Here is a 16196-nt window from a genome sequence, read left to right as displayed (position 1 = left end):
CGGGGCGGAGCCGGGCCGGGAGGGAATGGAGACCTTCGGGGCCGTAGTCCTGGAGGCACGGGGCGTAAGCCTGTGGGGAAAGCGGTTCGGTAGTCGCTGCGCCGTGGTAAGAAGGGCTGCAGCTGTGCCGGGCATGAGGTGCGCACCAGCTGACGGCAGGCTTGAAACACAGAATCCATCAGACTGGAAAAGGCTTCTGAGATCGAGTCCAAGTTATGACTGAGCACCACCATGTCAATAGACCATGGCACTGAGTGCCACGTCCAGCCTTTCCTTAACTACGTCAAGGGATGGTGACTCCACCACCTCCCTGGGTATTCCATTCCAGTGTCCAGTCACCCTGCCTGTGAAGAAATTTTTCCCGATGTCCAACTTAAACCTCTGGCACAGCGTGAGGCCATTTCCTCTTGTCCTGTCGCTGGTTGCCTGGGAGAAGAGGCCGACCCCCATCTGGCTACAGCCTCCGTTCAGGTGGTTGTAGAGAGTGATAATGTCCCCCCTGGGCTTCCTTTTCTCCAGGCTTAACAACCCCAGCTCCCTCAGCTGCTCCTCTTAGGATTTGTGTTCCAGACCCTTCACCAGCTTCATTGCCTTTACCTGGATCTGCTTCTGCACCTCAGTGTCCTTCTTGAATGGAGGGGCACGGAACTGGACACGGTACTCGAGGTGTGGCCTCAGCAGTGCTGAGTACAGGACACGCCTTGTTTAGCTTCCCATCCCTTCTGCTCCACTAATGCTGGCATGAAGTATTTGGAAAAGAGGTGTTATAATGCATTTCTTAGTCAGAAGGAACCCCAACATAAGAAGGACATGAAAGTGTTGGAGCAAGTCCAGAGGAGGCCATGAGGGCCGGAGCACCTCTGCTGTTAAGACAGGCTGAGACATTTGGGGCTGTTCTGCCTGGGGAAGAGAAGGTTTCATGGAGACCTCATAAAAACCTTCCAGTACCTGAAGGGGAAAAATGGGGAAGTCAGAGAGGGACTTATCAAAAGGGCATGTAGTGATAGGACAAGAAGTAAGGGATACAAACTAAAAGAGGGGAAATTTAGGTTTGATATGAGGAAGAAATCTTTTACTGAGAGGGTGGTGAGATATTGGAACAGGTTGTCCAGGGAGGTTGTGGATGCCCGATTGCTGGCAGGGCCAGATTGGATAAGGCCTTGAACTACCTTGTCTCATGGGAAGTGTCCCTGCCTATGTCAGGGGGAGTTGTGACTAAATGATCTTTGAGGTCCCTTCCAACCCTTAACATTCTATGATTCTGTGACTCTGTTGTCATCATCCCCTGTTGCATTATCATCGTGCTTTAAATATCCCCTATTTGGCCTTTTAAGTGAAAAAGTAGAAAAAAAGTAGTAGAAAAAGAACATAAAAACTCAGATTACTGTCAAATAGTGTGATGCTGCATGCTTTCTCAGTTGGCTTGGAAGAAAGTGAAATGTATCCTCCAGCATTAAAAATATATCCAGTCATCAAAACAGCAGTTGGCATTGAATAATCGGATCTTTTGACACCTATCTCATGGACCACATGTCTCATTGGTGGAACCAGGCTCTTCTCAGTGGTGCCACACTATAGACAAGAGGCAACAGGCAGAAACTGATGCTCAGGAATTTTCACCTGAATATGAGAAAGAAGTTTAATGTGCGGTTGACCATGCACTGGGACAGGCTGCCCAGACAGGTTGTGGTGTCTCCCACATTGGAGATATTCAAGAGCCATCTGGACACAATCCAGTGCAATGTGCTCTAGCATGGCCCTGCTTGAGCAAGGAAGTTGGACCAGGTGATTGCTTCCAACCTTTCCCATTTTGTGATTCCATGGTTTCTTTTAGGGGTTGCCAAATCTGACAGCCCAGTGGAGGTGAGGCTGCCACAGCCGCCTGCCCCAGGTGGTCCCAGCAGCAGGGCTGAGCGTGTATTGCACTGTCAGCAGGAGACATGCACACCCTGTATGGCGTGTGTACACGGAGGCATGGAAAACCCCACAGAGCAACACGGGCAGGAACACTTAGCACTCACACAGGCACAAACAGCACCAGAGGTCTCTTTGTTCCCCTGTGGCTGATCAGGATGAAAAACTGTTTTGTTGTATGCACACACATCCCCCTACCTACCTATCCTATATGCGGACCCTCCCAGTAGCACAACTTAGGGCTCCTGTGGCACCTGCAGGGGCTGGAACAGGGGGCTCTGTTGGCCTTGTGAGGCTGCTGGGGCTCCTCTCAGGCCTGGGTCTCCTGCTTCTGTCATGGTGCATGAGGATCAGCCATTTGTCACCATAATTTGACAGGTTGTACATCATCCTAGGTACCAGAATTTAAGGTTTGAACTTACTTTTTTTTTTTTTAGTGGTTATGGTAACTTGAGAGCAGAATTGAAAATTTAAAGATTTTTTTTCTCAAATAATTACACCTAGGGAAATCTTGCTGAATTGAAAACAGAAATAAAAACCTTAGATTAAATACAACTGTGAATGTGGACAGTCCTCTGAAAATCCGTAATACTGAATATAGTTCTGGGCTATCTGAAGAGCCAGATTGGAAGATAGGGCCTGTGTGAAAAAGGAATAGTCCATGCTTGTCCTAGAGCTTGTCAGAACAAATCCACTGTTCCTTTTTTGGGGCTGTGAAGTGTGACATTGCTCCAAGCAAATGACAGGTCTGAAAGATATTGCAGAAATTAAAACCATAGTATCTTTCATATGATACCAATATAATTTTTGATGTAATAAAAGGACGTGGATCTCATCAAGTAACAGAAGCTTATGTTTCCTGGCACACATAAGAAACGATGTGGAGTTATTCCTCTTAGAAAAAATATTGCAACTTTGCAAGTTTAATATAAATGGAAATCCTAATATATGTACATCTTCAATGTGACTGCATTACTAACCAAGGAAAGGGAAATTGCAATGTATGGATGTTCCTAGAATCTGGGACACATTTCTTATCCAGAGGTATCTTTCTATACTATGCCTTGCTTTCTGTTGAATATAAGCAAGCATGATAAACTGAATTCAGACACTCCAGAGGACTAAAATGATAATGCAAAGGTTTACATAGCAAACCAACAGGCCAAATTTTCTTATTTTCCTCATTTTATTCAGTCTTCCAATATAGTTTGGCTAGCATAGCAACAGAGCGATGAAGCTGTGACTCCATCCCAATCTCTGTGTATGTATAGAGGAAGGACTTGACATAAAAGAACACCTGTTCCTGGCAGCTTGTTTTGAGAGAGAGAAACAAAGACCTAGGTCTCTAGACACCTGTAGAGCCTTTAGAGATGCATCCAACATAACTCCTCTTTCTTAGGTGTGGCCTCCCATTAACTGAAGAGTGAAACAAGCCTGATTTGTTTCCCTTAACTGAATTCTGCTTTGCATGACAGAGTTTTTGAAACTTAGATACATAAATGGGAAATATGTGTAATTTCTATAGATTTTCCATGAAAGTTCAGACAATGCCCAAAACCAGAGACCACTAAAAGAGTTTTTTATTTGAAGAAAATGAGATGTGGCTCTTGGATTACTATTTTTAAGGAGTGGTAATTACTACATTTGTTATTCTGTTAAACTTACATGGCAAATGGGGATTTTGTTTATTTAAAAGACAAAACCACAAACCTGTTGAAACACATATTTTCATTTACCATCTTTATATGTTATTTCTGCTGGTCTAAATGTCAAACTAAAGAACCCTGTGAGAAAAGCTGAACCACATCACATAAGCTGCCACAGCTGGGAGAGGTTTGACGAGAGCCGTTAACTGCTCCATGGCAGCCTCGCAAGCCAGACGCAGCAAGTGTGAGGCTGCAGCGAGCTGACCGAGGGGAAGATCAATGACACCAGCAGTTATCAGAAAAGTTTGTGTCGTGGTTGACTGTGCTAGTCAAAGATTAGCTTGTCCAAGGTTGGTTATGAAACTGTTGACTTTTTCAAATATCCGAGGTATTTTGAACAGAAGCAAAACAGCAGTAAGTGTTCTGAACTGCAGAGACCTCGATATTTTTGTTCTGGACTTCTTTGCTTTTTTGTCCATGCATTTACTCTGTGGCCATCACAGTAACACCTTCAAGCATGTAAAGAACACTACGATCATCAAGTTCTTGTGCCTACTTTTATGTGTATTGTGATGAGTGTATGTATTTCAACCCAGATGTATTATTTGCCTGAGCCACCTGTGCAAGCACAGGATCATCTTTTTTGGGGAACAATGCATTTCCAGTGTGAGGAAAGTAGTGAATCCTAGGAGCTTAGCTATAAAGTTGCTATGAAGGGAATATTTCACCTTTCACAGGGCAGCTTGACTTTTCTAGGATAACCTCATCAACTCAAAGAGCTCAGACTTAGGTTTTTCAAGGAACCTTTTTCTGCCACTGAAATCCTTGCCATAGTCTAATTTGTCTGCCCAATTCATGATGTAATTAATACCTCTTGTTTCTATTATGGGAAAAGATCTTTAGTTGTTTGCAGATGGATTCTCTTTCACCAGCTAATCATCAGTAACTGTTTAAAAGCATCATGATGTCATTTAACATTTCCTGTCCTATATTTTACTTTTGTCTTTTTATATACAGCTTGTATTTAGCTAGCAGCCTTCTGAAGAGTTACCTGCTTCATATAACATTCCATCTCCTTGATATTTTAAGATTGTTTTACATGTTCAACTAGATTCGTGGTTTATGAAAGGGTATTCTAGATTTTTTCAGACTCAGAGAGTGCTTCCAGAGCAGATACCCTAGATTTCTTTCACCAGTCTCATTGTTTAGCTCTGTCTTCTCATAGGCCATTTTTAAGAATCCCTATCAATTCGTCAGCTCAGGTCCGAATGCTCCTTCCTCCTCTTCTGTCCAGCTTGTAATATCTCGATGTCTCTATGTAACCACTTCCCAGAATTTCCTTTCTCTTTGAAGTAGAGTAGTACTACAATCATATGGAGACATTTTATGGAGACCACAGGAAGTCAGATGAAATAAGATTTAAATATACAGGTTGTAGGATACATAATGTCCCTGTAAATGTTTTTACATACATACTTTGAAGATCTTTATCTTCATAGCAGAGTTATCAAATTACATCATATCTTGGGTAGAAACTTCACAATTGCTGAGGGAGTGCAGTATAACTAGTATCAGAAGAATACCAGCCTGTTTGTCAGGCAGCTCCATGTCCATCTCCTGGGACAAGGAGAAACAGCTACATCAAACATGGATGTAGCAATGCCCAGGAGGAGAACATGGCCATTCACAAAGCATCTTTTGACAATACAGAAATCATTATCCAAGCCCCAAAGAATCATCCTTGGCCAGCACATTTAGATAGTGTACAGAGAGTCCTGACAAGAATAATTGAAGAAAGGATGTCAGGAATTCAAACCAACTACTTTGCTTTTGGCCTCTGCCACAGAAAAGATATTGCAAACTGGAGAAGCCTAGAGCCTTGAAAAAGATCTCAGTGTGAAGACAACTAAATCCTTGTAAGAGGAGCACAGAATGACAGATTTTGTGCCTGTGCTGGCTGAAAGGATGAGCTGCTACATCCACAGCAGCAACATAGGATAGCAGAAAGGAAAGAATGCTTCCTTCCTTCTAGTTTCTACCTGATATCAAACATGTTCTATAGCCTCTTCCAGGATAAAGTGGGGTGCTGCAAGTGCATCCTGATTTACATGACACAGAAGCAGCATTACAGTTACACACGCTGCCAGTGCTGTCTTTCCCAGCCGTTGCCAAAGCCAATGTCTGCTGCTGAGAGCAACTTCTGGTCTGCAGCTTCCTTTCGCTGTGCTATGGGCTTGAGGCCAACAAGCAGCCTCAGAAGGGGAGACTGGGCAGAGCCTAATAACCCTGTAGACTCTGGGACAGGAGATATCTAAGATGCTGACAGCATCCCTAGATATCTGTGTGTTTGTGTGTTTGACAGCCAGTGGATTATATTGAATCCATGAGCCCCTTGAAGTCATATGGCTGGTTTGTGCTGCTTGTGCAGGTTCCACCTCTAATCCCAGTTTTCCCCAGTCTCACTTCAATTAACACTTACATAATCTCTAGACAAAAAGAAACAGTGTATCAACTATAAAAAACAGTGGTTCTGTATTATTTAAATTTGAAAAATGCATAAACAAGTACATAAAATATTTTGGGGAAAATGTGTGTATACATTATATATATATATTATATATGCAGCATGCACATGTTATCTTTATGTGTGTGTGTTTATAAAAAAATACATGTACACATATGTGATGTAAGATACAAATACATAGTTGCCTAAGTATGGAAAATAAGTCTTCCTGCTTCTTGTACGGTATAATGATAACTGCAAAGACAACAGTGTAAAGTTAGGGAAAATGAAAAGAAGATGCAGAGAAGAGAATATTGATTGGCTCAGCTGTAATCCCACCTCTTCCAGAAAGTAACTTCCGAGGCTCCACGGTCAAGAACATCTGTGGAGCTCTTACATTTATTATCTGTATCTCCACTAGAGGGCAGTGCGTCCCGTCATTTTCCTACGTATTTGATCACGCACTTTAACTATAGAGTACTTCTAAAATGCTGCAACTTTTAAGAGCTAAAGAGCGCACACCCCAAACGCTCAAACCCCTGGTTTTAAGGATTACATAACAGAACAGCTTCAGGCCATTCCCTCAAGGTCCTGTCACTGTTGACCACAGAGAAGGGGTCATTGCCTGCCCCTCCGCTTGCCCTCGAGAGGAAGCTGTGAACTGCCATGAGGTCTCCCCTCAGCGTCCTCTTCTCCAGGCTGAGCAATGGACACAGATGTGTGCGTGCAGGTGTGTACTTTTAGGGACAGTCAGAGCCGATGTGAATGGCAATAGGTCTAGCAGTATCTTGAAAGAGATGCATTGAGATTGGAGAGGTAAAGAGACACCCTAACTGCGCTAATAAGTGCTAAGATACGATTGCCACAGAGCTTAAGGCTCCTCCAGCAAATTTTCTTGGTTATAAGAACAGGAATAATTCTAGGCTATGAACCAAATACCTTTATTGAATATGGAAATAAATACTGTCAGATTTCTGTCTTCTATTATCCCAGTTTTATCAGAAAAATTGAAGAAAAATTATATGTTGTATTTTAACTTGTTTTTGTACTCGTTTAAAGATTTTAAAAGTTCAAACATATGGACACCTTGTGTGAAAGTGTACAGAGAATTTTGCATTACTCATCAAAATGGGGTGGGATACCAATGCATTCTGCATATACTATGGAATGGAAGATGAAATAGGAAAAGGAAAAATGTCAGCATGTTGACAATAATGAGGAACTGGGGAAACCAAGCCAGAGGTGTTGTGGTGCTGAAACATTTTTAGAGAGAAAGAGCCATTGCACTCCATAGAGAGTTTCTAATTGAGAAGGTAGACAGACACTTTGTAGAGGTAAATGATGGGAAGAGGCTCTAACTTATACATTAACTTATTAACTTTTATATTTTCCTTTTTTTTCTGAAGCCATGTGAGTTTGGGGAGGTAACAAGACCTAAAGCCTATTTAGGTGCTTGCTGGGATCCCCAGGAATATTATTGTAACCTGGTGTTACAAGCATGAAGATGGCAAAATCCAAAGACAGCTGTAAAGATGAAGATGGTAACATTTGTGGCATACCAACATTGCTTTTGTAGTGTGTGTCTATGATAACACAAAGTTCTATCGACATCTGGATGTCTGAATGCAACCAAAAACCAAAGCAGGTATCATGTATGTTCAGGAAACGAAGGAGACAGTCATCATGAATGCTGCCAAGCAATAAGATGCTTAGGGTAACACTTGATCAGGTAAGTTATGCCTTTTGTGCATGGCAAGCCCACATTTCCAGAGGTTTGAGTCACTCTGTGAGATGTTTGTTCTGTATCTCGATAGTGTTTATTTGTCTGTTAATCACATTCCTTTCCTTAGAGCAGAGATCTGGAGTTTTACTGCTGCTTCCAGCTTTTCTGCTGAAAAGGCACCATGTTTCTAAAATGAAAGTGGCTGTTTATGAAGAAAACTATTTACAGACATTCTCTAACTGTAGATAGCCTGTTGCAAAAACCAATTTCCTGTGTCCCTCTGCAGTTACTTAAAGTATTTCTCTGCCCAGCTGCCACAGAAGTTATTTCTCTAACTCCTCTCCAGCTTGAATCTGTTTATACTTCATGTAAGTCTGTTGTCCTTTCTCCTTTGATAAAGCTGCTCAGGTACACAGCAGAGGAGAGAAAAACCTTTACATTTCCTCAGATTTAAGGCACTCAAAAAAACACTTCGCCATTTTTCTGTTACTTCACCATACCCAACAACAACAGTTAAGATTGTGGAACATACTTGGAAAAGCTCCAAAGGACAATTAGCCTGGGTAGCTCTCAGTAGGACAACATGCACTTTTCTTGCTGCAAATTGAGGCATGCCAGAGCCAGGTCATGTGGGCAGTGGTGCAGAAACTGGGGAAAGAGAACCATCAGTGTCCCTGTGCTGAAAATTTCTGCAGAAGAAAAAGACTGACTGCAAGACATCATCATGAGCTGAGACAGTCAAGAAGGGAGTTGAGGTATTTATGCTAAAAGCTAGAAAGGTATTCTGTCTGGTAGCTCTGAACATCTTGTTTTATAATTAAAGAGGCTTGAGAGTCTCCTCATTTGATAACATATTCCAGCTGTTTAACTTTAAGGAAAAATACTAGAAGACTTGCAACTGAGTCATGAAAGACCAGGAGTTCAGTAGCAGTCCAGACTTCAGTTATGCAGGGTTGGGGTTTTTTTGTCAAATAAAAAATAAAGCTTTAAAAAAGGTATTTCAACTGAGCATTATGCTCTGTTATGCACTCCATAATTCCACTTTGCAGATTCAAGAAGAAAACACTTGCAAAAACTTAATCCAGAATGAAAGTAATCCAGATATATCAAAATTAATAGTATTACTTATATTTTGCTCTCAATAACTCCTTCTGAGACTATGACCTGCAGCATAAATGAGGAAAGTACATTTATTCCAATAAAAGTTTCCTGGTTTTTTTCAGGATGGATTTAATTACTAAGTACAATAACCAAGGCTTATATCCTACTCATTCTGTGAGAATCATTTTCCATTAGAATTTTCATTTGGGGCTGTTAAAAGAATTGTGGCTTTAGATACATCTAAAAATTTTACCAATAAAACTGATTATTTTAATGGACTTTGTCAGGTCATAGCATCTTAAATTAGCTTTTCTAGAGGAATTTGTCAGGTCACTGAAAAAGATTTTGTTACCTTTTTTTTCCAGAAAAAGTACTCTAGAGTGTGTTTGCCAATGTATTTGTGACAATTCATGCCAGAGAATTGCACTCCTCACTAATACAGCTGTGAGCTTTAAAGAGTAGACTAGGCTGCTGCCTGAGGAGTTAAAAAAAACCAGCAACAGTGAATTGCCCTGTCCCAAGTGGACAAAGAGGTCTGCTGCTAGTCAGCTCTGACAGCAGCTGCCTTTGAGAGAGATAGGTGATGGAAAAAATGAGACCAGAGGTGAGAAAATATGTCAGAAATTAAATTAATAATTATGTGTTCTGAAGCAAAATTTATTAATTGTTACAAGCACCTGCAGAGATTTTTTGAAGGGCAAAACACAAGTTCATCTTTACCTGAATGTGAGAGATCGCTTGGTTAGGGGGGTTGGACATGGTGACCTCCAGAGGTCTCTTCCAGCCTCAGCCATCCTGTGGTTCTGTCTAAAGGGCTAAGTGACAGACGATCAAGCTTGTGCCCCAGGCTCCCCTGACTGTGGAATAGCCTCTTCCAAGGTGGTAGCAGGCTGAATTCCCACTGGCAGTACTCCAGCAGGCAGGGTGGAAGAGGCCAGGCTCCAAGGTGGTTCTGGCAGGCCTTAACTGGGGGTGTGAGATGGAGCAGAGTGGAGCCAAGAGGCTGTCTTGCTTATGGTGTCCTGCCTCAAACACTGGCATTCCAAGAGAAGGGAGAGCAGGGCAGTCACATAATATGACTTCTTCTTAGTACCCCTCCAGCCTTTGACGATTTTAATCCTCGGGGTTTTCCTGGGCCTGTGGTGGTTTGCCTGTTTAGTAACCTGCAGTGGATTTCTTTTTCATGTTCTTTTCCAGTGTCTCTGGGCTGGTGTACTATGTGCATCCACAACATTCTTGGCAAAGTGTTTTTTAATTATACTATGTGTTGTAAGAAGAGATACTAACTTTTTCTGGTTTTAAGCCGAGATCTCATTAGCTTAATATGTTGTTCACCAAGTGTTGCTTGGGCAAAGGCAGTGTAACTCATCCAAGTCAGCTGTTTTACTTCACTGAGGATTTTGTAGGTCTCTTTCCTACCTACCTTATACCATCTCTTTTCTGAGATGAAGAGTCTTAAACTATTTTACTTCTAAGATTTTAAATTAGTGTCTCAGATCATACCATATGCTCTTGCCTCGATCTTTTCCAGTCCTTGTTGGTCCTATCTGTGACAGAGGCCAGAAGTGCACAGAGTAAACCAGGTGTGGGTGAGCCATGGATTTCTATGATGCTGATCTGATGAATCGAATTATGGATTATGATTCATAGTGGTCTCTGACAAGCAACATCATTTTATACACAAAGCTCTGACTGGATTTCCCTGTGTGCGTTATTTCACACTCACCAAAACTGAATTTCACACACAAATGTTCGTGCTATCCTTCCCACCTTTGGGTATGCAGCATATACCCTAACTGTCACCTTAGAGAAACAACACCCTTGTGGGTATCAATGTAGACCTCATGTTATTTTAAACACTTTGAACTGCAAAAAATGATGAGTTAACTTCAGGATAATCTCTGTCCCTCTCGTGTATCAGCATATATCTAGCCAAACAGACACGGAACCAAAATGGAATATAGTTGGTCTAGGGAACATTTATGACAGCACAGCGTCGCCAGTTGGTTGAGGGAGGTGATTGTCCTGCTTTTCTCTGTGCTGGTGTGGCCTTACCTTGTGTCCTGGGTGCCACAATATAAGAGAGACATAAAGTTCTTAGAGAACATCCAGAGGAGGGCTACAAAGATGTTGAAGGGTGTAGAGGGGAAGCTGTATGAGGAGTAGCTGAGATCACTTGGTCTCGTCAGCCTGGAGGAGACTGAGGGGAGACCTCATTGCAGTTCCAACTTCCTTGTGAGGGGAAGAGGAGGAGCAGGCACTGATCTCTCTGATGACCAAGAATAGGACCCAAGGGATTGCCCTGAAGTTGTGTCAGGGGAGGTTTAGGTTGGGTATTAGGAAAATATGCTTCACCCGGAGGGCGGTTGGGCACTAGAACAGCTCCCCAGGGAAGTGATCACAGCACCAGCCTGACAGAGTTCAGGGAGTGTTTGGACAATGCTCTCAGGCACATGGTGTGACTGTTAGAGATGGTGCTGTGCAGGGCTGGGAGTTGGACTCAATGATCCTTGTGGGTCCCTTCCAACTTGAGATATTCTATGATTCTTTGATTCCATGACTACTGATTCTGACTGTCCCTTCCCAGTTTCCTCCAATGCCCTGCTCCAGGCTGGGGGTGGGACAGGCTCTGAGGGCTAGGCTACTTCAGAAATGCATAGAAATTAAAAAATATTTGTATTGGTGCACCTATTGGGCAAGGAGAAGGATTCAAGTTAGCCAACATCTCATTAAAGTATTGATACTTTTAAAATTTGTGTGAAGAGGCTATATGTGAACTTCTAATATATATATAAATAAACATGAAAAAACCTAAAAAAACCCCCACAATAACAATGAAAAACAGACTGATTTTATTTCGTAACTTGATTTCCCTGCCCTCTTCTATGTTTGGAAGTTTTTCACATGTGGCAGGTAAAAACAAGGGAATGAATCTTAAATCATGTTCTTTTTTCTGTTTTTTTAATTATTATCATTATATGTACAAAAAAGTTCAAGCGCATTCATAGATTAAATTTCTATACGTTAATTAAAAAAACAAAACAAAACACAAACTCCCCTCCCAACCCCAAAAATAAACAGAAGCCTTTATATCTTGTCTTTTCAATAAAATTACATTAACTACACAGTAATGCTTACAAGTAAGCAAGCTGCCCAGGGCTCATATTCCCCAAACTGAGGGTAGTTTGGACATGAACTTCTCAATAACCTCACAAATTGCAATGTACATATATGTGTATATATTTATATGTTTATATATATAGATGTCAACTCACACCCACTGATCAGGGAGGGTAGAAGTCATTATTCTTATGATGTCCCAGAAGAGTATATTTCCAGGATCAAAGAACAGTATGATGGGCCACTTTTAATAATAATTTATTCTCGTCTCTCTAATAAAAATTCTCCAAGGCTTCACAGTATACACCATCAGACTCGAAGGATTGCTGTTGCTGGGTTCATTTTTATATTCCTTTCTCAAGGAACAATGCCACTGACCCAAAGAGGAATCTGAGCTAACTAGAGGCTAGTTAGTGAAATGGCATGAAGTGTACTTGAATGAGGCATCCTTCCTGTTCCTTTCTAAACATTGTCAGAAGAGAGATGAACAGTTATGAAGAGCTGCATGAGGCTGGAGGGAATATTTTCAGTCAGCTGTGAGCATCTTTTTTCTCCTGAAAAAGGAACAATTAACTATTTTTTAAAATATAGCAGTTGATGTCCAAAGTGCAAGGTTTCTGCCCTTTTGGCTCTATTTTGTGTCAGTTACAGTTCAGGCACTTTGCAGCATATTTTAGGAGGGACTATGCACTTGAGGACCATGTTCAAGATAAAACAAAGTCTGCATTAGATGTAGGAGAAATAAAGGCTTTCAATGTAAAAATATTTTCATGTTAAAAAAAGAAAAATGAGAGAGATTTCAGTATAAACTTCAAAAAAAGTTTCTGCCACAACAAAATGCAGAAAACAACCAAACAATTGTGATAGTGAGAAAGCTGGAATCATGTGAAAGTTAATAGTGAAAGGTAGCTTCCAGGCAAATTGATGGGAGAGTTTAGGTGGGTTACATATCACTAAGGTTGGCCTTGTACACAGAAAATGTGCAGATCAATTAAAACTAACACTGTGAAATGCCACGAAGCATTGAATGTTCACATTGCCTTGTAAACGGTAGTCCTAGGTCCACTCACATTTATTCTGCTCCAAAAAACTGACAATATTTTAGCAGACGATAGGACATTCAAATATCTCACTGTGCATGTTGTGGTTTTCCACAACATTGTGAAGAAAGTCATGGTAATTAGTGGTGGAAAATTATATTTTAATCATGAGATACCCAAAGAAAAATGGCAGATTTTAAGGGCCTTGGCTGTTGCCTATTACTTAGGCACAGGAGCTCAGGAATCAGTGCAGCATGTGATGTCTGAACCAACTATCCACAACGCTGCAGACAGCTTCCTCCTCAGTGTTGGATGGAGTTGCAGCACAGCAAAATACGGAATAGCTTTGCCTTGCTTGTGAGGGGAACTTGCCCGGTGTTCTCAGGCGGTTTGTGGCTCTCCTCTGTCCATGAAGGTCAAATGTAGGTGAAGAGCTGTAAGTACTACAAGAAAAGCTTTTCTTTTGTCTATTCCCAGTGCAACTTCTGTAGCACTTCTCTTTCCAAGCACACAGGCATTTGTTGAGAGGTGAAAAGAATTACACATGGCGTGGAATATGCAAACAAGCTGTAGAAAGATAATTCAGAGAAGGGTTCCAAATACGCGACTGCTCGATCTACCTGCCATAGCTTTTTTTCAGGATGTTTGGTACAGCTCCCATTCTCATTTTCTTCTTTCTTTTCTTCTTTCTTTTTGCCTGCCTGAAAGAAGTCAGTTTCTGATATCTGGCCATCTTGAAAAGTTTTCAGCTGGTTTCTGCTGGCACAGAATCACTCTCCAGTCTGTGGTTGAATTTTCATTTATCCGGCTGAAAATCTGGTTTATAATCCACACCATCTCTGTAAGGAAGGAAAGCTCACTCCCCAGGCACTGTGTAAAGCTAAAGTCTGCTGAGGGGATGGTTCTTCTATGCATAGCCAACAGTGAACTGGTGAAAATGTCCAGTTGATACTAACCACATACAAGCAGCACTGGTACTGTAACAGGTTAATGTGGGAAAGTCTGTTTCCTTAAAAAAAATGCTCACCACAGTCCTGAGAAATTAATAACTTCAAGAAATGCAGAAGTATTTGCAAACGTTGTTAGTTGTAGCTTTCCTTTCATTGTATGAGATGTTTTGCTGTATAGAATTGAAATAAATAATATGAGTCAACCTAACCTTTTCAAGTGTCAGTGTGGTTTGACTCTGATAAGCAGTTGGGTGAGTATTGTGGTGAATTCACAGTGGCTGTGCATTATGCATTAATGGTAAAATGCCATGCTACTTTTATTCTTTCTTTTATAGAAATATAAGAGAGAAAAAAATATAGTAAAAACCAAAGATTAGCACATTTCTTAGAAAAACAACTCCCAAACCAGCTTTGGTGTATGCTCTAATTCATGTACAGTAGTATTTCACATTCACTGAGAATCATAAGTCTTTGGTTAACTATCATACAACCTGAGAGTGACTTTTGTTCTAAACCTATCCCTTGGTCTTATGCAGCAAGGCTATTTCCAGGCTAACCCTGCTGGATTTGCTTCAGTGCCTTCTTGAATAAACTCCGTTCCTTTAGGACTTCCATTTCTAATCAGAAAATGCTGAAGTGCAGTTTAAGTATAGCTTGAGTTCTGTCACTGGAGCAAGGTATTTTGAGCATGGCCATTCAAAAGGAAATGTCTTCTGTGTCTACTCATGAGTTTCACAGGTGTCTTTCTTCTGGGAATATCTAAAGCTAAAAAACGCTTTCCTGCCTTTGCAAATTGACCTTTACTCCCTCTAACCCATCCATAGGTCCACTTGACATTGATCTGACTGACATGGTCCTGCCAGAGAATAAACTTTCCCTTCTGTTTTCCAAGCTGTCGCTGAGCAGCACCGTAGGGCAAAACAATTGCATGAATTTCTGGTAAAATTCTTTTGATGCAAAATAATAAATGAAGGGGTCTATGCAGTTGTTGAGGCAACTGAGGCACAAGGTGAGCTTGTAGGCAGGGTACAAACTGCTGTTGTAAAATAGGCGGCTGATCATATGTGCAAGTAGGATGAAGTTATTGGGGGCAAAGCAAGTGATGAACACCAGAAGGACAATTGTTGCCAGGTATATAGATCTAGTCTTCTGCTTATTACCATATCTGCTCGATGTCTGAATTAGCTTCCTAATGATACCAATGTAGCATCCAACTGTTACAATAAAAGGGATCAGGAAGAGCAAAATGAATAAAGTGAGGAGAAAGGCTACCCAAGCTGCAAAGGTGGGCAGCATATCCCATTTTAGGACATCAAAACAGGTTATAATCCCTAATTCTTTCACTTCATAGGTCAGATCTGTAGTTTCTAGTGGGTAGAAGGCTAGTAGCAAGAAAATCCACATAGCTAGGCAGGCAGCCAAGGCATACCTTTTTCTTCTCCACTTGATCAGCTTCAAGGGGTGTACCACACCCATGTACCGCTCCATGCTGATAAAGGTCATGGTCAGTATGGAAGAATACATGTTGGAGTAGAACATCACTGTCACAAGGCTGCAAAGAGTCTTGCCAAATGTCCAGTCATTGTTTTGGATGTGATAAATAATCTGGAAGGGAAAACAGCAGGCCAGCATAAGGTCTGTGATGCTTAAGTTGATCATGAAGATAACAGAAGGTGTTTTCGGTTTGATGTGACTGCAGAGCACCCAAAGGGAGAACAAGTTGCCAGGGATGCTGATTAGAGCCACCACTGTATACACAACTGGGAGGGTGATGGAGACAGTTTTATTCTGGAGCATTGCCAGCGTCAAAACGTCCAGGTGGGATTCGTTTTTAACCATTATTCACAAGTGGGTTGTTGATCCCTGTAAGCCAGCTGGATCGTATCATGAAAACTTGGCTTGAAAACCTAGAGGAGAAATGTCAAGTGAGAAAAGCAAAATGTCAAAACAGAAATTAAGAACAAAATTCCTCTATTAATCAACTAACAAAAATTCTTTAGTTTTACAGATTGTCTCTGAATGCACTGAATCCATTAAAATTACTTTCTGAAAATTCTTGCCTCCCTCCAAATCATCATAATATTTTACCAGTCTCACTTCTTCCTATCTTGGAACAGCTACCTTTCCCCTGCTGAATGGTTTTCTGATACTTAGAATCATAGAATTATTAAGGTTGGAAAAGACCTCCAAGATCATAGA

General features: G+C 41.3%; 1 protein-coding gene across 1 annotated transcript in view; it reads right to left on the bottom strand.

Annotated features, from left to right (window-relative positions):
* Positions 1 to 14645: 14645 nt before the first annotated feature.
* The window catches only part of P2RY8 (P2Y receptor family member 8), a 31347-nt gene continuing 29796 nt past the window's right edge, over positions 14646 to 16196 (bottom strand). Inside the window, exon 3 of the mRNA XM_082278781.1 lies at positions 14646 to 15904. Within this exon, the coding sequence (XP_082134907.1) occupies positions 14763 to 15836 (1074 nt within the window). The 5' untranslated portion in view covers positions 15837 to 15904 and the 3' untranslated portion in view covers positions 14646 to 14762. The remainder of the gene's footprint in view (positions 15905 to 16196) is intronic.

Source organism: Coloeus monedula (genome assembly GCF_965178545.1).
Source record: "Coloeus monedula genome assembly, chromosome: 3".
NCBI classification, from domain to species: domain Eukaryota; kingdom Metazoa; phylum Chordata; class Aves; order Passeriformes; family Corvidae; genus Coloeus; species Coloeus monedula.
Note: the sequence above shows the minus strand (reverse complement) of the source record. Positions and strands in the feature narration are given on the sequence as shown.